Here is a 24,425-nt window from a genome sequence, read left to right on the forward strand (position 1 = left end):
ATAGAAGACCCAGACATAGATCCACTCACCTATGGACACCCAATTGTTGATAAGATGCCAAAACTATACAATGGGAAAAAAGAAAGTATCTTCAACAAATGGTGCTGGGCTAACCAGATAATGGCATGTAGAAGAATGCAAATAGATCTATATCTATCATCCTGCACAAAACTCAAGTCCAAGTGCTTCGAAGAACTCAATATAAAACCAGACACATTGAAGCTGACAGAAGAGAAAGTGGGGAATAGTCTTGTACTCATTGGCATAAGAAACAACTTCCTGAACAGAACACCAATTGTGCAGGCACTAAGATCAATGATTAATAGATGGGACCTCAGACTGGAGAGATGGCTCAGAGGTTAAGAGCAGTAACTATTCTTCCAGAGGTCCTGAGTTCAATTCCCAGCAACCACATGGGAATTGAACCATCTATAAGGACATCTCGTGCCCTCTTCTGATGTGAAGGTATACATGCAGGCAGGACACTGTATACATAATAAATAAATCTTTTAAAAAAATAAATGGGACCTCATGAAACTGAAAAGTTTCTGTAAGCAAAGGACATTTTCAATAGGACAAAACAGCAGCCTACAGAATGGAAAAAGATTTTCACCACCCCAGTGTCTGATAAAGGGCTCATTTCCAAAATATATACAGAATTCAAGAAATTAGACATCAACAAACTAAACAATCCAATTAAAAAATGGGCCTAAACACAGGTCTCAACAGAGGAATCAAAGTTAAAGAAATGTTCAACATCCTTAGCCATCAGGGAAATACAAATCAAAATGACCCTGAGATTCGATCTTACACCTGTCAGACTGGCTAAGATAAAAAACACAGATGACAACTCCTGCTGGCAAAGATGTGGAGGAAGGTGAACACTCTTCCATTGCTGGTGGGAGTGCAAACTTGTACAGACAATTTGAAAATCAATATGACTGTTTCTCAGAAAACCATCTACCTCAAGACCCAGCTATACCACTCCTGGGTATATACATAAAGGATGATCCATCCTACCACAAGGACATTTGCTCAACTATGTTTAACAGCAGCTTTATTTGTAATAGCCAGAAACTGGAAACGACCTAGATGTCCCTCAACCAAATAATGGATTAAAGAAAATGTGGTACAGCTACACAATGGAGTATTACTCAGATGTGAAAAAAAAATAACATCATGAAGTTTTCAAGCAAATGGATGGAACTATGAAAAAAAATCATCCCGAGTCAGGCAACCCAGACCCAGAAAGACAAACATGGTATGTACTCACTCATAAATGGATATTAGCTGTAAAGTAAAGGATAATCATGTTACAATCCACAGACCCAGAGAAGCTAAGTAACAAGGAGGGCTCAAGGTGGGGGACACATGAATCTCCCTTGGGGAGAAATAAAATAGATATCTGAGGATGGGTGGGGGCAGGAACAGGAGGGATCAGATGAGGAGAGGATGGAGGAAGAGAATACAGGGAGAGACATCTGGAATTGGGGGCATCTTGGGGACAAGCTAGAAATCTCATGTAAAGGAAACCCCTAGGAATCTATGAGGGTGAACCTATCAAAGACTCTTAGCAATGGGAGATACGGAGCCTGAAACAGCCATCTCCTGAAACCAGGCAAGACTTGCAGTGGAGGGACTGAGACACCAACTCAGCAACAAAACCTTCAACCTACAATTTTTCTACCTACAAGATGTGCTGCAGTAAAGGTGGTACAGAAATTAGAGTAGCCAACCAATGACTAGTCCAGCTTGAGAGCCATGCCATGAGAGGGAGTCCACCCTGACACTACCTGGAGGGCCAGGACCCTGAGACAGTATAGCCCAGAAACCCAGAATAGAAGCAAACTCCATGGGGGCCTGGGAGAGTCAATGAAATGATTCCTAATGATATTCTGCTATACTTGTAGACAGTAGCCTAGCATAATCATCATAATCATCATCAGAGGCTTCATCCAGCAACTGATGAAAATAGATGCGGAGACCAACAGTCCAACACTAGGCAGAGCTTGGGAAATCTTGTAGAAGTAGGCGGAGCAAGGATTTTAGGAAGCAGAGGGGTCAAGGACACCATAAGAAAACCCACAGAACCAACTATCCTGTGATCATAGGGGCTCACAGACACTGAACTGAAAATCACGGATCCTGCATGGGACTGACCTAGGCCCTCTGCATATATGTTATGATTGTGTACCTTGGTCTTCTTGTGGAACTCCTCACAATAAGAGCAGGGGCTGTTTCTGACTCTGGACTCTTTTTTGGGACTCTATTCTTCATACTGGGTTGCCTTGTCCAGCCTTAATAGGAGAGGTGGTGCCTACCTAATCTTACTGTAACTTGATATGCCATGTCTGGTTGATATCCATGGGAGGCTTGCCCTTTTCTGAAGAGAAGCTGAAGAGGTGTCAATGGGGGAGGGGTTGGGAAGGAAAGAGGGTGGGAAAACTGAGGTTGGGATGTAATATATGAGAGAAAAATAAATAAATAATTAAAAAAGAAATAAAGGAGAAATAAAATTTCACCACTCTGAAATTAAGATTCATTTGATATGGTCTGGCTCAAAACAAAGCAAGACTCTTATTACCAATGGAAAGAAGATATTGTAGTGAGTGCTTAAATTATCACATGAGATCATCTGGAATAAAATGCCTGTTGATCATAGTCAATGGGGCAACAAGTATTTCTTATAATAGAACATTAAGACAATAAAAAAATGTTCTGAGCTGGACTGAAAAGTAACTCTAAGAACTGCTTATATATATATTTGAACATATTTAAATATATATTTATTTGAATGAATGTATATATTCCAATATAATATATTCACCTAAGTGAATATATAGTAAAATGTAATATTAGATATATAGTTAAATAATAAATAAATATTAAATATATATATTTAAATGATGAGTAAAAGCCCAGAGTTTTAAATTCTTGTTTCAAGAAATACAGCTTCTCTGTTACTTAAAACTAGGATTTCTCAGTTTGGGCACAATGGATACTTTGGGCTAGATAGTGTTCTGTAGAAGGTGACCCTGTTTGTAAGATGTTCCAACTCTTTCCCTCTACCCACTACATGCCAATAACAGCTCTCCTTCACTCAGGCTGTGACAACTAAAAATGTACCCACACTTTGCCACATGTCCCTTGGAAAGAAAAGTCAACAGCAGTGACCCACTCCTGCCTCTGAGAATCATTGCTCTAAAAGCATCTCGTCTCATAAAATCATTGAACAATGCCAACAGCCAGTGAACTGGAACCCACAGATTGAGATTTTAGACAGTTTGTGAGCATTGAGTATATTGATTGGTTAAGATACCTGGAGAATTGAGAATGGGTTGCAACATCAGAGAACCTCTCTGTCAATGTAATTAGACCTTTCTTTCTTGTTGAAATTAGGCTCATCTCTTTTCCTCTTGATCTGTATGACAGGTATCAGAGTCTCCTAGAAATGGGATTGCAGATGTGATTTATGTTTGGCCATAAAAACTTTGAAAAAAGAAGTAGATAGTAGCCAATTTCCTGTAGTGTGGCAGCAAACCGTAACAGGCATGAACTCAAACATGGAGTTTCTGAAGAACTTACTCCTGTGCCTAGATAGAAGTGCCTTGACTGGCACATGGCTCTGATAAGGGCAGCCACAAAATCAGTAACAGAACCAATTTCCTGACAGGTGGATTACAAAGGCAATTGTGTAAACTTCAAGCCAACTTTCCAGAGGGAACTCCCTAATTTCTTCTTGGGGCATCCATTTTTTTAAAAAAATATCTACTTCCAACTATCAAATCGCTTTCTTCTGAAACATTGTAAGTGTTCTTCTTTATAGTACACTGTATCTTGTCCAATAGGCAATCTTTTAAAATTAAACTTTTTTAGATGGATGTGGTGACCCATTCCTTTAATGCCAGTACTTAGGGCAGAGGCAGGCAGATTGCTGTTAAGTTTAAGGCTAGCCTGGTCCAAATACTTAGTTCTAGGCCAGCCAGGACTACATAGAGAGGCTCTTTGTAAAAAAAAAAAAAAATAGATTTATTCATCACTCAAAATAATCCTCTTCCTCTAACCTCGAAGTCCTAAGCTAATCTGACAACCCAAAAGTACAGCAGGTAGCCAAAAAGTTGTCATTCCTAATCCATTACAGTGATCACAAATCCTCTCCAGAAGATCTCTAGCTGAGTTTATCATGCTGTAGTTAGTATTTCAGAACTACTCAAGGGAAACAATGCTGAAATTAAAACAAACACACAAACAAACAGCCACACAGTGGTTTAATCCACACACCTTGGAGGGGAGGCAGAGGCAGGCAGATTTGTGAGTTTGAGGCCAGCCTGGTCTACAGAGTGAGTTTCAAGACAGCCAGTACTACACAGAGAAACCCTCTTTCAAAAAAGCAAGTAGAGTGTCCTGGAATTTCTGAAGTTCAAAAAAATCCCAAGTGCTCTCAGAGATAAAAGACAGGAAATCTACAATGATATAGAAATTAGGATCAAGTAAAAGGTTCAAGTTTAAACTCTGAGAGATTGGGAATATACTTAACAAAGGAACAATGAGAAATATTTTATAGAACTCAAATTTTCATACAGAGGATACACACACACACACACACACACACACACACACACACACACATATATATATGTATATATAACTTGTAATGCAAAAACAAGTCTCATAAAAACTACATTTTTATCCTAGTTCCCATGCCCTAGACAGCCAGTCATCCTTTTAATATAATAATTCATTTTTGAGGGTGCACAACTCAGGGCTGAGATTTTATAACAACGTTATTGAAATATAGTTCACATACCACCAAATTAATTCTTTTCTGCTATACAGTGAAGTGGCTTTAAATATACTGAAAGCGTTGTATAAAAGTATATTCCATCACCACTATTCTAGGACATTTACATCACCCCAAAGAAACTCCATACTCTTTATCAGTTAATCCTCACTTCTCTTACACCAATTCTACTTCCTGTCGCTATTTATCCATTTCACAAAACAGTATTTATTTCTAATGTACAGTCTTTTCTGTCTGGTTTCTTTTACTTAGCAAACTATTTTCACAGTTCATATGTTATAAAAACTTGTTTTTAGGGTTGGGGATTTAGCTCAGTGGTAGCAAGCGCAAGGCCCTGGGTTTGATCCTCAGCTCAAACAAACAAACAAACTTGTTTTTAAACTAATGTGATACTGTTAACTTTTACTGGTATTTGTGCTGCATGAAGAAAAGATAAAGTAAGAAATACTTTGCTATGATAGCAGTCAATTAGAGCTCTTAAACACGTTGAGATATTTAAACATACTTAGTGCATATGAAAGGCAGTCTTAGGTCAAGTCCCAAGAAAGAGAAGCATACAGACATAGATACTATCAGGAGGAAAACATCACAAAGTATCCCACAATGTGTCTTAGTCAAATGAGGCTGGAGATATGAAGCTTCATGTCAATGATCCAAAAAGGTAGAGAGGCTTTCAAACAAACATAATGCTGTGGCTGTTTGAGTAAAAATGGCCCCCACAGACTCATAGGGTGTGGCACTATTAGGAGATGTGGCCATGTTGGAAGAGGTGTGTCACTTGGGAGTGAGCTTTGAGGTCTCAGATGTTCAAGCCATGCCCAGTGTGGCATTCTCTTCCTGTTGCTTATGGATGCAGATGTACAACTCTCAACTACCTCTCCATCATGTCTGCCTGCATGTCACCATGCTTCCTGCCATGATGATAACAGCCTGAACCTCTAAGTATAAGTAGCCACAAGACACAGTTACAGTGCCAGTTGTGAGCAATACCTTGGGGAGGTGGAGTCATTTCTCTAGATAATGTACATTCTAAGTTAGCAAATAGTGTCCATTACTATTTGCTGGTAACAAAGGGGTTATATATAAAAATGGCTCTTGTTTCTATGATCCTAGCCACTCATTGGTGAAATAATCACTTCTTAACTTTGTAACATAGCTCTGCTGGCACAAAAGTATTTGTTTCAATGAAGGGATGCTTCTACGGATGTATACAGCAATGATTTTCCTTAAATTAGAATAGAACTTTATTTGTGGAATTGAGATTTTGAAAATAGTTTTATAGTTCATGCAATAGATTTTGATATATTAATCTGGATATACATTTACCATATAATAAATTTAAAAATGTCAAATAGGTGATCATCAAAACCAATTGTGTTTAACTTGGTATTTGTAAGGAATAATTTGGGTATTATAAATAAAAAGCTAAACCAAATAGCATTGGGTTTGCATTATTAAGGCAATTTTGTGTGTTTCATTTGTTGCGGGGGGGGGGGGGGGGAGAGAAGTAGAGAAAATGAAAGCTAAAGTACTTTTCTAGAAAAGTACAAAACCTTCGCTTCATGAAAGGGACTCCACAACTCCCCAGCCATAGAATGTCATTGAGACAGTCTCATGCAGACTGACATGAGGGACTGTGGTGCTCTCTCCAGGTTCCCTCCAGACCATTGGTCCACACCTGGGTGATGGGGGGGAAAGAGTGCACCTGGACTCTAACACCAGGTTCTAGTGAAGTCACTGGACCATCCAGAGGGATATCGGCCTAATGAAAAGAAAGCTTGTGTTTTCTAAGCTCTGCTGTTGATGACTTCTCAGAGGTGGCCCCAAACAACTGTGTACAATTCTATTTCACAAGACAGTTTTACCTTCAGTTCCATACAATGGGGGACATTCCAGATAACACAAAGGCCCATATTAGTGTTACTTTGCCACTGTAAAGAAAGTGAACTCTGATGCTAAGATCCATACATGAATACATACATATTCCAGCACGAATTCGGGATCAGTGATAGGCTTTCATCCTCATGTACTCTAGATCGCTCTGTTTGGGGGTCAACACACTCACTGGGAAGAGAGGCAGCTTGGGCACCTGACTTAGACTCTAGTGGCTGGCAGGAAAGCATTCCAGAATTTACCATAGCCTCGGAAGACAAAAGGGTGGGCACAGGTATTCATACCTGACAGATGAAGAAACTGGATCCCAGTAGTGCAGGTTCACACAGATGGCCATGCCTGTACAGCAATGATTTTATTAGACTGCTACTTGTTCACTTTGGGTCCATCATGCCAGTCAATAAGTAGGAAAATATGGTGTTATGCTATTAGTTTGTGACTTAATCTGTTTGCAAAGAAGATATTGGGACATATAACTCAATGAGGTTAAGGAGGAGTACATCTAGAAGGCATGAGATCATCTAGGACAGTGACTACTCTTATACTGCCAAATTCCTTCCTCAGATATCCTTCTAGACTGTTTGTATTTAGTTTTTATTAGAAAGAGATGTAGATTCTTCTGTGGGATCCCATATCATTGATAATGGAAATTTGGAGGCAGTAAGAGACCAGTGTGGTGGCCTCTGTCCTTATGACAGTACTTATTATGTGTCCGATGAGATTTTGTCTGTTTCAGGTCTCTCATCCCTTCCCTATTGACTACTCTTTTGGCCCCAGGTGGAATGGGAAGCACTGTTTTCCACATACCATATCATAGCAATTCACCATGATAAATATTTTACTAAACAAATATGTAGCTTAGGAGTTCCTCTTCTCTGGTTGACCCCTGACTGATGTATTGACCTTTAGTTCTGATTGTTTTACCATTTCATCATTCTTGGCCTGGTTTTCATTTACTCATAGTCTTTAGTCTTAGGACAGATTGTCTTCTCTTCCTGTACATTCCTTTTATCTATTTGTTGTGAACAAGCTCATTGGTTTCCATTATATTAACTCTCATCCATAGGCTCTTCATTTTCAAATTTTCTTGATCTCAAGAGTGATCTAGATCTTTCCTGGCTTAATATGTCTCTAACTGAAGTTATTTCACAGGTATCATTGATTTAGTGATTCCAAAAATGATTTCATGATCTGGAGCTATAATTCAGTGGCAAAGTGCTTGCTGCACATGCATAGGTACACAGAGGACACAGGTACTCTAGCTCCCATGTAAAAGCAGGGAGCAGTGGTATATACCTATAATTACAGAGCAGGAGAAGCTTGGTCAGGAGGATTCTTGGAGCTTGCTGGCCAGCTAGTCTAGCCAAATCCACAAGTTCCGGTCTAGTGGAAAACTCTCTCAAAAACTAAAGTGGACAATGACTGAGGAAGACACTAGACACTGACCTCTGGTTCTCATGCATATACATCTATACACACAAGCAGGTAGATAATTAGTTCATTTTTCTCCAAATTAAGTGAACATGATAAAAGCAAGTTTGTGGTCATATTTTATTTGTATGTTAATAAATAAAGCATGCCTGGAGATCAAGGGGAAAAAGGCCAGCCATTTTTAAGTAAACATGGAAGTCAGGCAGTGCTAGTACACACCCTTAATCCGATCACATGGCAGTCAGGGTCTCTGTGTATTCAAGGACACACTAGAGAACAGAGCCAAGCGTGGTGACACATGCCTTTAATCCCAGTACCAACCATAGAGACCAGGTGGTCTGAACAGACAGGCAGTGACAAGGAAGTGAGGTAGCTGGTCTAAGAGCCAATGAGAGGGCAGAACAGCAAGGCAATAAAGGCGTGGGTAGACAGGAAGTAACTCACCTTTTGACAGCTGCAGAGCTGGAGAGGTAAGGTTGGTGGCTCTCACTATTTCCCTGATCTCTAAGGCTTTCACCCCTATATTTGGCCCTGTGTTTCTTATTTAATAAGACCATTTAGAAATTCGGCTATACAAGTTAAGTTGTATACTAGTTTTTGTTGTGGTATTTCTCATAAAGCTTTTTATTGTGTATCTGCCATTCCCTCTCAGCACAGCAAATAGTACCTAGTAAGCATTCAATATATGTTCATGAGCAAATGACTAAGTGAACTAAGGAATCCATAGAGGAAATAAAAACTCAAGAGAGATAATAAATGGCATCAAAGAAGAAAGATGGAAAACGAGAAAATCTAAAGTCTATCATATAAAGATTAGAGGTCTGATGTCCTATTGCAAATAAGACAAACACAAATTTTCCCCTAAAATGTTATGTAGCCATAAGGTTTCATTGAAAAGAAGTACTAACTAAATTACTGTCTCAGCTTTTTAATATTCATTGAATTTTGCATATAAAGTACTTCAAGTATTTAATTTAAACTATAGCAGTGAAGCTTTGAGATTTATAACAGTGAGAGTAAACCTTCAGACCAAAATGCTTTCATTTTTCTAATAGAAATTTTATAATTAGTGATAGTTTATGCTAAATTGTCATACTAGTAGACGAACATATTTGTTTTCAGATTAAGGATAGTTGCAGAATCTTTATTAACAAGTGGAGGTATTTGCATTTGTGTTATCAGAAAAAAACCTCCAAATGTCAATTTATCTACTAGAAAAATAATTAAAATCCTAAATGCAAACTGAATAAAAATATGATCCTGTCTTCAATTTACATTAATATAATTGTATTCTATGGCTCACTTATTAAATTATTTTTCTCAAAAGAAGCTATTTCTTTACTGTCATGCATTAATAACAACACATAATCATCCAGAATTTTCTAGGCTTGAATCTTCAGGGAATATATATAAGAGCACTAATTTATCTTGGGGGATATTGATAGTGATTTAGAGGTATTCACCATGCTATATCTATTTGTTTGTTTATTTTAGAGACACAGTCTTTTGTAGCTTAGTCTGGCTTCACATTAACAATGTAGCTGAGGCTGGCCTTGAAGGCCTGACCTTCCAGCCTTTTCCTCTTCAATGCTGGGATTATAAATATATACCACCATGTCTGGCTACAGTTTCATTTAAGTTGGGCAACTATTATTTATATATTTTTAAATTTCTAAATCATTCAAAAAATTAAAACAAAAAGAACAAGAAATAAGCATGGTACAAATCTCAAAGTGAAATGGTAAAAGATACCCCAATTCACTTATTAAGATCCTATGCCATTCAGTTACTTTATTCTGCATTTAGAAATAATTTTTGAATCTTCACTACCTATCGGATAAAATTCCAAGTCTCAAACTCTCCCAAATCTGAGTTAACCTTTTCAGCTTCATTTCCCATGTCTCCTTTCTATAAAAGCAAAGTTCCACTACACCAAACTCAGCTCCTTCCACACCCTATGAAAGTATAAGCTTTCATTTCTCCCTGCTTTGCTAAGAATATTTTGTATGTACAGGCTACAAGGCTCCTTTTTCCCCAATAATTCTACACGATATGATACTTCATCACAGTATTAATGCTTTCTGTTATTTGCTCCTTTTATATTTCTGAGTATGTGCATGTTCATGTGTGTGAATAAACAAATCCTGGCTATCATGTGGAGGGCCTAGGACACCCTTGAGGATTGATCCTTGTCTTCTACCTTAAGACAGGATTTCTTATTCTCTGCTACTGTGTACTGCAGGCTAGCTGTCTCGTGAGCTTCTAGAGTTTGTCTGTTCAAGGTAGTAGGATTAGAGATACATGCAACCACATGTGGCTTTACATGAGTTCTAGAGATCCAAACTCAGACCATCCTACTTGAAAGGTAAGCATTTCTTATTATGCCATCTCCCTAGCCAACCTTTTACATTATTTTTATTTCTGTATGCCCCATTCTCCACATTAAGTCACTGGTCTGAGCTTGACACTAGCAGAATTAAATATAATTTTTTCCTAGAAAAAGCACTAAATATGTGAACAAATGGCCAATATAATAGAGTGTCTTTTTATTACAAACATTTAGGACTCTTTATTCAAGACATTTAGGTCTTAATGCTCTTTTCTCAAAATCCACTCACCTCTAGGAGACCCTAATACTCACTCTTGTCTGTCATTATTTGCTACTCAGAGTCCATGATTCACAAATGATGTTGTAGAATCTTCTTTTACTTTCTTTTCTCTTCCTGTTCTTCCTGAGTTTCTTTTCCTTTCCCCTTTTCTTTTGCCCCACATTTTATCTTCATCATCATCATCTCTCTCTCTCTCTCTCTCTCTCTCTCTCTCTCTCTCTCTCTCTCTCTCTCTCTCTCTCTCTCTTTTTTTTCCTTTTCAGTGCTAAGGATGGAACTAAAGCCCTCATACAGAGTGAGGAATATAGCACTGAGCTACATTCCCAGTCCAATACTATGATTTCTAGGTTGTTGTTGTTGTTTTCTATAATTGTCTTTGATTGGTCTGATGATCTATGAATTAACAACTTTAGTTGTCCTAAAACAAACAAACAAACAAAAAACCAAATTTCTACAGTGGAACAGAGACTTGACATTGGATAATTGCAGTGAAGCTCTTATTCGGCGAGAGTGAGAACTGAGGTATTGAAATGTCATTGGATCTAAGTTGCTGTGGCGTTAAGATAAGAAATAGTATTTGACTAGGTCCTGATTTTGTCAACACTCTTCCTCACTTCTTGGCTTAAATCCACGTAAGGAGTTCATAAGCACAAGCATATCTTTCTATCGGATTCTTTCCTCCAGAAGATTGGAGAAATGAAATATCAGTTCACAACTCAGTCAGTTTTTAAAACCCAGAGCTGTAGCATGAATCTTCAAAGTTCTTATTAATAAAATCAAACCTGAGGCGAGTTATTGGGGTCCATGCTGGTAGATCAGAGAGACAGAACAAGCCACAGCTAACCTCACCTGGTCAACTTCTCAGCTGATGTTGTTTCCTCAGACTGGAAGCTTCTGTGTCCTCATCCCAATGGCTCTCAGCTGAACTGCTGCTGGAAAGCCTGAAGCTTAACCAGCCACATGCTTAATCAGCCAAATTCTTCTAGTTTCTGGTGCTCACGCCTTATATATCTTTCTGCTTTCTACCACCACTCCCTGGGATTAAAGGCTGGCTTTCTGGGATTAAAGGCGTGTCACCATGCTTGGCTGTTTCCAATGTGGCCTTGAACTCACAGAGATCCAGAGGGATTTCTATCTCTGGAATGCTAGGATTAAAGGTGTGAGTGCCACCATTTTCTAGCCTTTGTATTTAGTGGCTGTCTGTTCTCTGACCCCAGATAAATTTATTAGAGTACACAATATTTTGGGAAACACAATACCACCACACAGAGCTAAGAGGTTTTTTTTTTTTTTTTTTTTTTTTTTTTTTTTTTTTTTTTTTTTTTAAGTGTATAGTCTACTATTCTTCTATTTGAATCTGGTCAAGTCTCTGCATCATTGGCCAAACCTGTAATTCTTTTTGAGAGAGACTATGCTGCTAATCACAGACACTATGACTTGAAACAGTAAAGCTCTCTTTCCTACTTTGAAAACATGGCCATCATAGGTAAGCAATGGCTCTTCTCCAAATAGCTTTCAATTTCACACCCGAGCTGGTAAAGCAGCCAATGTCTAGACCACAACTGGATCTTGTCACGGAGGGAGAAGAGAAGAGAGAATAGCACACGGGGGCCAACAGTGCTACAAGACAGGAGCTATTTCTCACCTTTCCTTTACTGCTAAAGGAAGTCATCTTATCAAACCTGATGATAATGCGGCAATGAAATGACCTCTCTCCCTAAGGCCCGGCAAGAGGAATTTGAAAATGATATAATCTAGCACACACCAAAGCCCTGCTTCTGAAACTCACATTGAATTTTGCAATGCCTCTTCTACAATGGCTTTTCTAAACTGTCACCTCTATTGTCTCCAGCCCTACCTAACATACAGATCACTACTCTTTCCTCTAACTTTAATATGTAAAATTTAAACATTTTGACCTGTTAGTTATTGTTTACTGAAACTTATATTGTGCGATTCTGCCTGTTAACATTTCAAATATGGACCTGGCTGGCGATATTATTGTTATGTCTAGGAACTAGGCCAGTGGTATAAAAAAAAAAGTGAACTGCTAGACTTTACTTTCTTTTGAATTATGGTATTTCTGTATATCTACTTACTTTTTATTACTGATATTTTTCACTCCAGATGAAATATTCAATAAAAGGTCTCCCCATCTTGTAATTTCTTTTTCTGCCAGCCTGGCTATACTCACTACTGTAGTTCCCTTGTTACACTTGAGTACTTTCTGTACTGATTTTTAGCATAATCATACTCTTTACCACAGTATATAAAGTTTAGCAAGATTGCCATCCCTCAGTGGTCTCATTTTTCTCTCCTTCTTTGTTATACATGGACTGTGACGATATTTTGTTTGTGCTCTAACAAATAAAGCTTGCCTGGAGATCAGAGGGCAGAGCTAGCCATTAGTTAACCATAGAGGCCAGGCAGTGGTGGCTCACGCCTTTTATCCCAGCACTTTGGAGGAGGAAGCAGGAAGATCAGGAGTTCAAGGCCACCCTGGGCTACATGAGATTGATCTAGTCTAAACGAGAAACAGAGCCAGGCAGTGGAGCTCAGGCCTTTAATCCCAGCACTAGGGAGGTGAGACAGGAATATAAGGCAGGTAGAGACAGGATCTTGGGTCCCTTCGGTCTGAGGATTCAGCAGAGGTTAAGAAGTCTCCAGTGGCAGCTCCTTTACTTCTCTGATCTTTCAGCTTTTACCCTGCTATCTGACTCTGGGTTTTTATTATTAAGACCAGTTAGAATCCGTGGTACAACGGACCAGTCACACAACCTTCCTTTGAGTATTTTTTCTGTTGCTGTTTTTTATAATCTCTGGGCAATTTGGTTTAACTAGAGTGTTCTTCCCTAGATCGTCAACTGATTGCCTTTTCTTTTCATTTAGGTTTCAACTCGGATATCCTCAAAATCTTTGCTTGCCCACTCTAGCTAAAGTAACCTTCCCTCCACCTCGCTCATGTCAGTTTTCACTCTTACTCTATTTTAGTGGCCTATCTGCAGTTCTCTAAAGTTATCTTATCTGTTCATCACCTGTCTTTCTTAGTCAACCTGGTAGGTCTGTTAGGTCACAATACTTTTTTCTCCATTGCTAAATTCCTAGAAGCTAAGTGATGTTCATGGAGGCATATGTCTGTGATGCCAGCTCTTGGAAGGCTAAGGCAATCGTCAGAGGCCAGCCAAAACAAAAGAAAAGCGAAAGCAACAGTTCTGGTATAGAGTAGGTACTCAGCGAAAGTTTTCTGAATAAGTGACAAAAAAAGTAAGAAAGAAAACAACGCCAGCCTTTCCACTGATAACCTTCATCCTTGTTTCCCTCCTCTCTGGTTCTATCCAAACAAGCATTTCATGCTGGAATTTCTCAGTTGGATGCTCGGAGTCTTTTTTCACTCCATCTCCTAAACTATTCTAGCTAGTCACACAGCTTATTTCCCATTTAAAAAAATAATAATTCCTACTGTAGATTCTACATATATATTCTTTAATATAATATAAATAACATTATTCCAGTAATTGATATGGATATTCTCACAGCTAGTCACCACTTAACTTCTGATATTCTTTTCTTTTTCTTTGGTTTTTCAAGACAGGGTTTCTCTGTGTAGCAGCCCTGGCTGTCCTGGAACTCGCTTTGTAGACCAGGCTGGCCTTGAACTCAAAGAGATCTGCCTGCCTCTGCCTCTCTTGAGTGCTGGGATTAAAGGTGTGTGATACCATGCCTGGATCTTAGATTATTCTTAACCTTTCTCCTCACTCACCTATATCCATCAAACCATCAGGTCTTGTTGGTACTACATATTTTCTCTGGGATTTTTGCCCCCTCCCCGCCCAATCATTACATTCCCTCCCTTAGGACTATTGCAATAGCCCCTTTTATATCGCCCCCCTTGAGTGCGCGCGCTCGTGTACACACACACACACACACACACACACACACACACACACACACACACACACACAACCTCTCCTCTCTTTCATGTTTGGCCCCTCTACACTATTCGTCATAGCCAAAGGATTTCTTTTCAACCTCAGAATCTTCTTGGTGAGCTTCCTAAACTCCTGAGCATAAAGCCCCGTGTAAGTGGTCTGTGGCTGGGCTGTGGCCCCTACTTTGCCTTCTCTCTTAAGTTCCAGCTGTAACAGCCTTAGCACCTTGGCAGCTGTGAGCGTCAGATGTCTTCACTTGAACTGTCTTCCTTACGCACTTCAACCTGAAGCTTGCACTTGGCTAATGTCTACTTCTTCAGTTTAGTAGTTTCGGTGAAGACGTTTCCTCTTTTTAGTCTTATTATTTAAAAAGCTTTAATATATGTAGGGAGTTGGAAAGGGTTCAGATTGTTGGTTGTGATTGCAATTGCCTCATTAAGCCCCGTCCCAAGGAGGCCTTTTGAGTAAAGGCAAATTTGAAAAGAAATAAACGAAAATTGAAATAGGGTAGTAGAAAAACTTAAGTGTGGGAACACACCCCATGAAGATGCAGTATCCGGACCAAAAAGGGACGGTGGCATGTTGCAAAAGTTCTTTGGGGCGACGAATCTTCAAATGAGTGTCATGACCTGGGAGTCTGGCAATCACACTGAAAAAACTGAGGCCATCTCTAAGTCACTTACTAGTGACTTTTTTTAAACTTCAGTCCCTAAGCGCCAGCGGGAGACAGGAAGCAGCTGCCGTCTTAAACCGCAGCCCTTGACCTCGGCGGCTGCAGACACGACCTGTCCCCTGAGGGAGCTGAGCGCTGAACCCACCCAGGCGCCTCGCAGCTCCCTCCGGGCCCTCGGGGCGGCCCGGCGCGCGCACGGCACGCTCGCCCCCAAGCGCGTGCGCGTGCGGCCCGGGCCGGGAGGCGCCGCTAGGGAAGCCGCGCCCGCAGCCGGCCGGCCGCTGACCCTGCTCTACACGCGTGTCGTCCTAACAAGTGCCTGTCTCACCAGTCGAGACGTTCTGATTCCTACGCAGAAATAGACCCATCGGAAAGGTGCGTTGTGAAGGACTGAAGGATGCTGAGCTTCACAATGGAAAGCAGAGGTCGGGCCAGGTTAGCACGACCGCGCAAGGGCGGATCCATTCAGGCACTGCCGAGGACAGCCGCATCCGGGCTTTCCTGCCGCAGGCTGCCCTCCGAGCCAGGGGTCCTTCAGGTAGGAGGTCCTGGGTGACTTTGGACGTCCGCTCAGCCGGGTTGCAGAAGCTGCTTGGCGTGTGTGTGTCCTGAGCTTGTGCTGCTGTCTCCGTGGAGGTAGGCCCCTGCCGCAAACATGCTCCGACAGATCATCGGGCAGGCCAAGAAGCACCCCAGCGTAAGTTCATGATCTTTTCCAGGGCGGCTTCTTGGTTGTCGTGCACCTGTCTCTATCCTCTGGGGACGTCCTCTTTTCACTGTTACTTGGGTTACACTGTGGTTGGCCTGACCTGGTTGTTCCAAGCCTTTTGTTTGCGACTGCTTACTCCTATTCACTGCGAGGTTTTACCTGAAGCAGAAGGTGGCAGACATCGGGGAGAAAGGTAAACATTCTGAGTGTTGGAACACTGGCCACGCTCTCTCAGATTGGTTGGTCCAAAGAGGGGTGGATGGTACACAGAGTGGGTAAGAATACAAGAGAGGTCAGGTTTGGTATGTTGATTTTCGAGGCTTTTATATTCACTGCATTGCACCACCAAGACTTCCGAAATATAAGGGATCTGCATTTTGGAATCCTCATTTTGCTTGGATACCTTGACATTTGCAATATTTATTTAAGTTTTCTTCACATCTCCCTTTTGCTCAGTAAAACTCCCTATGACAGTCCCCAAGACAACCAATTTTTTGCCTTAAGCCTGCTTTTCTAAATACTCAGCAAAATTAATAGAAATCCATTTTCAGAGTTGATTCATAAAACCAGTGCTTGTAACAAAACCTTTCTGTCAGCTAATTATGCCCTTTGTTTCACAGAGTTTATATTGTTCACAGAACTTTTCAGAGCCACTCTTTAGTAGTTTTTAAAGGGATTCCCTTCCTTCCAGCCTTACAGGAAGTACTTTCCATTACTTCCAGGGAAGTAATGAAATTGAATGGGAATATTGTTCAAATGTTACAGAAGTGAATGTACTTTATATGATGATGATGATGATGATGATGTTGATTTTATAGACAGGATTTCTCTATGTAGCCCTGGCTGTCCTGGAACTTGCTTTGTAGACCAGGCTGGCCTGGAACTCACAGAAATCTGCCTGCCTCTATCTCCCAAGTGCTGGAATTAAAAGTGTGCACCACTACCACCTGGCTCATAGGATTATTTTTCCATAGAATTTTCTCCACATAAAGAAGTAAGAGTCTTAAACCAAAATCATTCTAATGTTTTTTTGTCAAGATCATACCTTTAGAATGCAATCAAAAGGAAACATTGCGTCCATCTAAGATCAACCTTTATTCACATTTTAGGACAAGTTAGTGAAATAGCAGATTTGGAAGTTCCTATATAGAAAGCAGTGCAGACTTATTTTGGACAAGACCAAGGAATGTGATGATGGCTACTACTTTTTGTCTGTTCTTCGTTCTAGTTGATTCCTCTCTTCGTGTTCATTGGAGCAGGAGGTACTGGAGCAGCGCTGTATGTGTTGCGCCTGGCGTTGTTCAATCCAGATGTCAGGTGAGTCTAGAGGTGTTAACTTTTCCATGGCTCAGGAAGCTGGCCTGGGGACCACAGTCCTGGGAGAGGTAACACAGGAGACAGGGTTTCTCTGTGTAGCTTTAGAGCCTGTCCTAGAACTCAGCCTGTAGCCCAGGCTGGCCTCGAACTCACAGAGATCCTCCTGGCTCTGCCTCCCTAGTGCTGGGATTAAAGGCGTGTGCCACCACCACCTGGCTAACTTAAGTCTTTCATTTTGAAGACTGGGATAATAATTGTTTTGTTTATTCGTTTGTTTATTGTTTTTGTTGATGTTTGAGATAGGGCCTCACTGTGTATCTCTGACTGTCCTGGAACTCACTGTGTAGACCAGGCTAGTCTCAAAGTCACAGAGATCTGCCTGCTTCTACCTCCCCAGTGCTGGAATTAAAGGCTTGTGCCACCATGCATGGCAATAATTGCTTTTTATAAAATACTTAACCATGATTCCTGTCCTATGTGAATGTTTTATCTTCTTTCCAAAATAAACTTGATTGTTGTTGCAGTTAGAAAATGATTGATTAGGCATTCTATATACTTTTATATATTACCTAATGATACAATAGAAGATTTAATAAAAGTCAAATACAAACATTTCTGTTATAAAGAGGGGGATGAGGATATCCCAAAAGACTGTGTTCTTGATTTTTACCCGTTGTATTTGTATCTAACTATGAATTCTACTTCTGTTTAACTCTATAGTGAAAGTAATACCATACTATACCTACTAGAAAATGAGTTTGATCTATTCACAATACTAGCTCCTAAGGAAGTATTTTAAAAACACTATTGTAAGTAGTGTTTTATTACTATAATAATTAAAATATTTTATTCATTTTAGCTGGGACAGGAAAAATAACCCAGAGCCTTGGAACAAACTGGGTCCCAATGAACAATATAAGGTAAGGTACAAAATTGCTAAACATTGCTGGAAAGCATGTTGTAACAGATACGTGGCTGTGTGGCAGTTTTCCTTGAAATGGGATATGCAAGTAAAATTCCATTATGGTAATGAACTTTGAAGAGCTCCTGCCGCTTTGCTGAGCTGGGATTGAGGGTTTGCATTTCATAAAGCTTCAGGTGCTACTGCTGTTGCTTTTGAAATATGGATAGCCTGGTCTCTTGGGTGGTTTGGTTGGCTCTCTCTTCTTGGTATGGCTCAGATATTTTAGGTGAGGATTAGTAGGAAGAAATGAAAGTCAGTAGAAAATTGAGTTTTGTCATGAGCCTCATAGATAAGTTTTAACATCTTCCCAGAAGAGTGGTCTATGTAGCTACTCTTAGGAAGAATGCATTCATATGCCATGAGTATTGATTTCTCAAATATAACCTTTCTTATGTGTAATATTTTTCATGTAAACCCTTACATTGTCAAGAATTCAGGTATAATTTTCATACCATACAGAGTTCCTAATTCTCTCATGTGTTTTCTGTTACATAGAGCAGTTTCTAAGTCCCTAGCACTCAAGAGTCATACTGAGCCATGTTTGGCCAAGACTTGGGGAAAGTGTCTGTGGTGGAGATGGGTTTATATTACTGTATTACTTATATAAGATGGGTTCTTACTACTGTTTATAGCAACTTTTTCTATTTTTCTTTTTGTTTTTTCAAGACAGGGTTTCTCTCTGTAGCTTTTTGCCTTTCCTGGAACTCAGCATGTAGCCCAGGCTGGCCTTGAACTCACAGAGATCCGCCTGGCTCTGCCTCCCGAGGGCTGGGATTACAGGCGTACGCCACTTTAAAGATTATTCTTTACTCACTTTAAGTTGGCTTTTAAGTACGCAAGCTGCTGTCCTTTAAAGATAGAACTAGAAATTCACTAGCCAAGCTGAACCAAGCCATCTGGTATGTCTTTTAACGTTTGCTCAGGAAACAATAGACAGGCATTCTCATTCATTATTTTTTTTTTTTTTTTTTTTTTTTTTTTTTTTGGTTTTTCGAGACAGGGTTTCTCTGTGTAGCTTTGCGCCTTTCCTGGAGCTCACTTGGTAGCCCAGGCTGGCCTCGAACTCACAAAGATCCGCCTGGCTCTGCCTCCCGAGTGCTGGGATTAAAGGCGTGCGCCACCACCGCCCGGCCTCATTCATTATTTTGATTTAGGAATTTTAGTACCAGTTTTTCTGAGGGGAAATGTATCTGCATGTAAGAAACATTAGGAAGGAGAACAAAGAAGGAGAATTTGGTTGTTTGACCAAAGAGCATATTGGGGTATTCGATATATGTATTTCAGAAAATGTACCAGATAATTCCAATAGTTGTGCCAGTTATCAGTGCCTTGGAATAGGAAGACGGGCTGATGTGAGGCTGTGTTAACTAGAAATGTATTGTTTATTTGTTAAGACCCTGATGTTTGTTGCATAGCTTGAGCCTTGGGTGCTTATGGCTCATAGGGGTTAGAAATTGAAGAACGCTGTTGTATTATAGTAGAAATGAAGAGAGCGAAATCGGGATATAAATTCTACTTATTTTTGCTTCTAAACCCAAACAGTGAGGTAAACTAGGTTATTTTCACCATAGTTGATTTTTCTGTTACCTAAAGAGAATTTTTTTGAGGACCAGGTTTCTCTGTATAGTTTAGGCTGTCCAGTAACCCAGTCTGTAGACCAGGCTGGCCTTGCATTCAGAGATCTACCTGCCTCTGCATCCCAAGTGTTGGGATTAAAAGCATGTGCCAGAATTTGTGGCTTCACCTAAAAGAATTGTATTTATCTGGCCCACAGACATCAGACTTAGCCATATGACTTTCTATGACAAACAATGAGATGAAAAGATGGTATTTACCACTTTTAAAATATTTTGATTTGCCCCACTGTTCTTTCCATTTCTCTTGAGAACCAGAGTGGCATATAAGGGCTTCTCATCAAACTTAAGACTGGAATGAAATGAGTGTGGAGTAATTGACTTAAAAACAGCAATGGGAATAAAAAAAATAAAAGTTTATTGTGTTAAGATGCTAAGATTTGTGGTGGCTATGATAAAAAAAATACCATAGATAGGGAAGCTTAGGCAACAGAAATTTGTCACCATTGTGGAGCTGGGAAGTGTGAGACCAAGGTGCCAGTCAGTTCTGTTCCTGATGAAGATCCTCTTGCTGGATGCTTTCACAAGAGGAAAAGAGGTAGACACTGCCCTGTTTTTCTGTTGTAAAGAAAACAGTCTAGTTGTGAAGGCCCTGCCCTCATGACCTAATTACCTTCCAAAGTCTCAGTTTCTAAATATCATTATCCCATTGGGGCTAGAATTTCAACAGAAATCTCAGGAGGACATGAATATTCTGTTCGTAAAAGGAATTTATTGGTTCCCCAAAGCAGAAACAACAAGAGATTAGAGAAAGATGGGATTTAAGGATTAGCAGCCCAGCAATACGTCAATGAAAGAAGTGCTTCAAAGGCAGGATCAGATAGAGCAATCTAGGATGCTTTCATGGTGACCTGGTAAGTTGAGAAAAGCAGCAGAGGTGTGGAAATGAAAAAAGTAAATCAGATTCCAAAATTACTTCAGAGAGAATTTGAAGTACAGAGCAGGTACATCAGAAGCCTATTAGCTTTCAGGAAATATATATATATATATATATATATTGTTGAGACAAGGTCTTTCCACATAGTCCTGGCTGTCCTGGAACTCACTCTGTTGACCAACCTGGCACTGAATTCACAGATACCTGCCTGCCTCTTTGCCTCCAGAGTGCTGGGATTAAAGGCATGCATCACTACTTCTGGCAAAGTAGTTGGTTTAAGGAGTAGCCATGGGTGTCTTGGAACTTAATATGTAGACCACTTGAACTCACAGAGATCCACCTGCCTCTGCCCCACAAATGCTGAATTTGAAGGTGTACACCAACACACCTGGCTATGGCTTTGTTTTTAAATATTTATTTTTATTATTTTGAATTACATGTATGAGTGCAGGTGCCAGCTGAGACTACACATGTCAGAGCCCCTGGAGCTAGAGTCACCAAGGTGGTTTGTGAGCCACCCCACATGGGTGCTGGGAACTGAACTCTGAGCCTTTAGATGAGTGGTACATGCTTTCAGCCATTAAGCCATCTCTCCAGCCTTTTAGTTTAGTCAGTTTTAAGTAACCTATAATTTGATCCTCAGTTGGATTTATATAAAGCAGTAAAAATGCAGAGGATGATTAATATAAACAGAGCAGCTGAACATTGTTGGCATCTATTAGATGTTTATTTTCTGCTTAATATGTATTATACCTGTGTATCCATCTGAAAATATCCTAATGTTATGTGAACACGTTAGAAACCTAGTTGTCTAGATAAATTGATTCTTTTTTTCTTTTTGGGGGCTTTTAGTTTTTTCGAGACAGGGCTTCTCTGTAGCTTTGGAGCATGTTCCTGGAACTCACTATGTAGACTAGGCTGGCCTTGAACTCACAGAGATCCCCCTGCCTCTGCCTCCCAAGTGCTGGGGTTAAAGGCGTGTGCCACCACTGCCCAACGGTAAATTGATTCCTAACAAGACAGTCAGAGCAAAAATTATTTCTGGTTTACTTAAATTTTCTTTGCAAGTAACCCCAGATCTATGTGTATGTATGAAGGATGACATAGTAATATGCTTTACAACTTGGAGATTTTTCTTTTTAAAAAATCAGGTAAGGGGCTGAGGATGAGGTTCAGCTGGTAAAGTGGTTGCCTAGCATGTGCAAAGCCTTATGTGTAGTCCACAGCACCCTTAGAACTAAGTGTGGTGGCATATGCCTGTCACTCTAGTGCCAGAGAGGAGGAGAACGTCAACTCTTATGATCATCCTCAGACACAGCATGGAGGCCACCCTAGGCTGTGTGAGACCCTCCCTCACACAGTGAAGAAGTATATGTGTGAAGGAAAGGGGATTTGAAGAAATCTATTTGGGAACAGATTTGTGAACCATTTGTATATTTTTTCACAGTGCTGTGACTTTGAACTAGATATCAGTCCTGAAATCCTCCCTTAATACAAACTGTCTTAGTCACGGTTCCATTGCTGCGAAGAGATTTCATGACCAAAGCAATTCATATGAAAGGGCATTTCATTGGGGGCTTCCTTACAGTTTCAGAGGCTTGGGCCATTATTATCTTGGCAGGGATCATGGTGGCAAAGCAGGCATGGTGCTGGAGAATGTATCTGGGAACTACATCCTCATCTACAAGCAGAGGAGGAGAATTGGGCTTGGAATGGGCCTTGGAACCTCAAAGCCCACCCTCAGTGACTCACTTCCTCCAACAAGGCCACAACTAATCTTCTAATCATGCTCAGGGAGTTCCACTCCCTGGTGACTAAGCAGTAACATACGAACCGATGGGGCCATTCAAACCAGCAGACAAACTCTGGAGAAAATGTTTATAATTCTTTTGAAGATAAATTGAGTAATCTTCAAGGAATTGTAGCATTATCTTCTCAATTTTCTTTAGCCTAAGAATAAGTAAAACTAAGATAATTTTTTATTTGTTTCTTCCAGTAGAAATTCTAGATCAGTTTCAAATATATCACTAAAAAACAACAACAAAGAAAACTTACTAGGAGTTAGACATTGTTTAGCACTATCACAGGAAAATTTATTTCTAAAATGAATCTTAATTGATTGTAAAGAAATATTTAGAAATCTTAAACTTGTATAAATGCCTTATTATTTAAAAGCTATCACCAAGCCAGGCAGTGCACGCCCTTAATCCCAGCACTCTGGAGGCAGAGCCAGGCGGATCTCGGTGAGTTCGAGGCCAGCTTGGTCTAGAGAGGGAGATCCAGGACAGGCACCAAAACTACACAGAGGAACCCTGTCTCCAGAAAAACAAAACAAAACAAAACAAAAGCTATCACCAATAGTGACTGGCAGGCGTCAAAATTCAGAAAACCTATTAGAAAAAGACAGTTGCAGCTGAAAAATTGCATAAGCTATAAAGCGTTACATTACTAGCTTCCCTTTTGATTCAGGGTCTTATATGTCACACATACAGGTTTTTTTTTTGGTTTGTTTTCTTTTGTTTGTTCATATTTCCAAGACAGGGTTTCTCTGTGTAGCCCTGGCTGCCCTGGAACTCACTCTGTAGACCAGGCTGGCCTTGAACTTACAGAGATCTGTCTACTTCTGCCTCCTTAGTGTTGGGATTAAAGGTGTTTGCTACCATGCCCAGCTCAAACATGCAGTTCTTTATCCAAATGACAGCTCTATACATTTCCCATGGAAATGAAGTAAAAATTTAGAGTTAGAAGTACGCATCAGAAGGAATTAATATTTATATATATATATATTTATTCATTTTGCAATGGATAATCTTTATGGGTCTGACTAGTAGAGTATACTCAAACTATAGATTGGATGCTTTATTTACTTCACCAAAACCATCTCTCTTGAAACATTGCAATTTTAGATAATGTATTTTCTTGTGTGTATATTATATTTACATCATTAAATATTCTTCTTAAAATTTTCTTTCCTGAGTTCTTGCTTGAAAAAGTTGAGGAAACAAATTCTAAATCTTGTGTGCTATGTCTGTCATTGGTAATCTAAAATATAATTTTTTTTTCCAAGTTCTACTCAGTGAATGTGGACTACAGCAAACTGAAGAAAGAGGGCCCCGACTTCTAAACCATGAAGTTCACCGTAAAGCTGCTTATAATGAAGGTCTTTCAGAAGCCATCCGCACAATTTCCCACTTAACCAGGAAGTACTCCTCTGAATGCATGAAATCATGTTGATTTTTTGGAGTTTATTACACTGATGAATAAATCTCTGAAACTTGATACGTGTCATTATTTAATGGTGAAAATCCATGTGAGACTTTATGGCTAGGATAAAATACTAAAATTGAAAGAATCTCTTGAATTATCCTGCTGTGTGTGTGTGTGTGTGTGTATGTGTGTGTGTGTGTGTAGGCCCAAAAAAGGTAACTTCAAAATGGAAATTGGAAATTAAACAAAGGTTAAACAAAGGAATATTGGGGAGAATATTCAAGCCTTTGTTAAATGAACAAACGGGAGTCCATTACATGTTGGTCAACACTGCTGAACATGAGGCTCCCCTGGAGTGGTTGATATACCAAGTGTCACTCC

General features: G+C 39.9%; 1 protein-coding gene across 1 annotated transcript; it reads left to right on the forward strand.

The window, feature by feature from the left end:
* Positions 1–15,872: 15,872 nt before the first annotated feature.
* On the forward strand, positions 15,873–24,116 carry Coxfa4 (cytochrome c oxidase associated subunit FA4). The gene is made up of 4 exons (XM_006984248.4): positions 15,873–16,033; positions 17,274–17,362; positions 18,222–18,282; positions 23,905–24,116. Exons 1-4 carry the CDS (start codon positions 15,992–15,994, stop codon positions 23,959–23,961), a joined length of 249 nt encoding a protein of 82 aa, XP_006984310.1. The 5' UTR covers positions 15,873–15,991; the 3' UTR covers positions 23,962–24,116.
* The last annotated feature ends 309 nt before the right edge of the window (positions 24,117–24,425 follow it).

The sequence above is a fragment of the Peromyscus maniculatus genome, chromosome 3 (assembly GCF_049852395.1).
Source record: "Peromyscus maniculatus bairdii isolate BWxNUB_F1_BW_parent chromosome 3, HU_Pman_BW_mat_3.1, whole genome shotgun sequence".
In the NCBI taxonomy this organism is placed as follows: domain Eukaryota; kingdom Metazoa; phylum Chordata; class Mammalia; order Rodentia; family Cricetidae; genus Peromyscus; species Peromyscus maniculatus.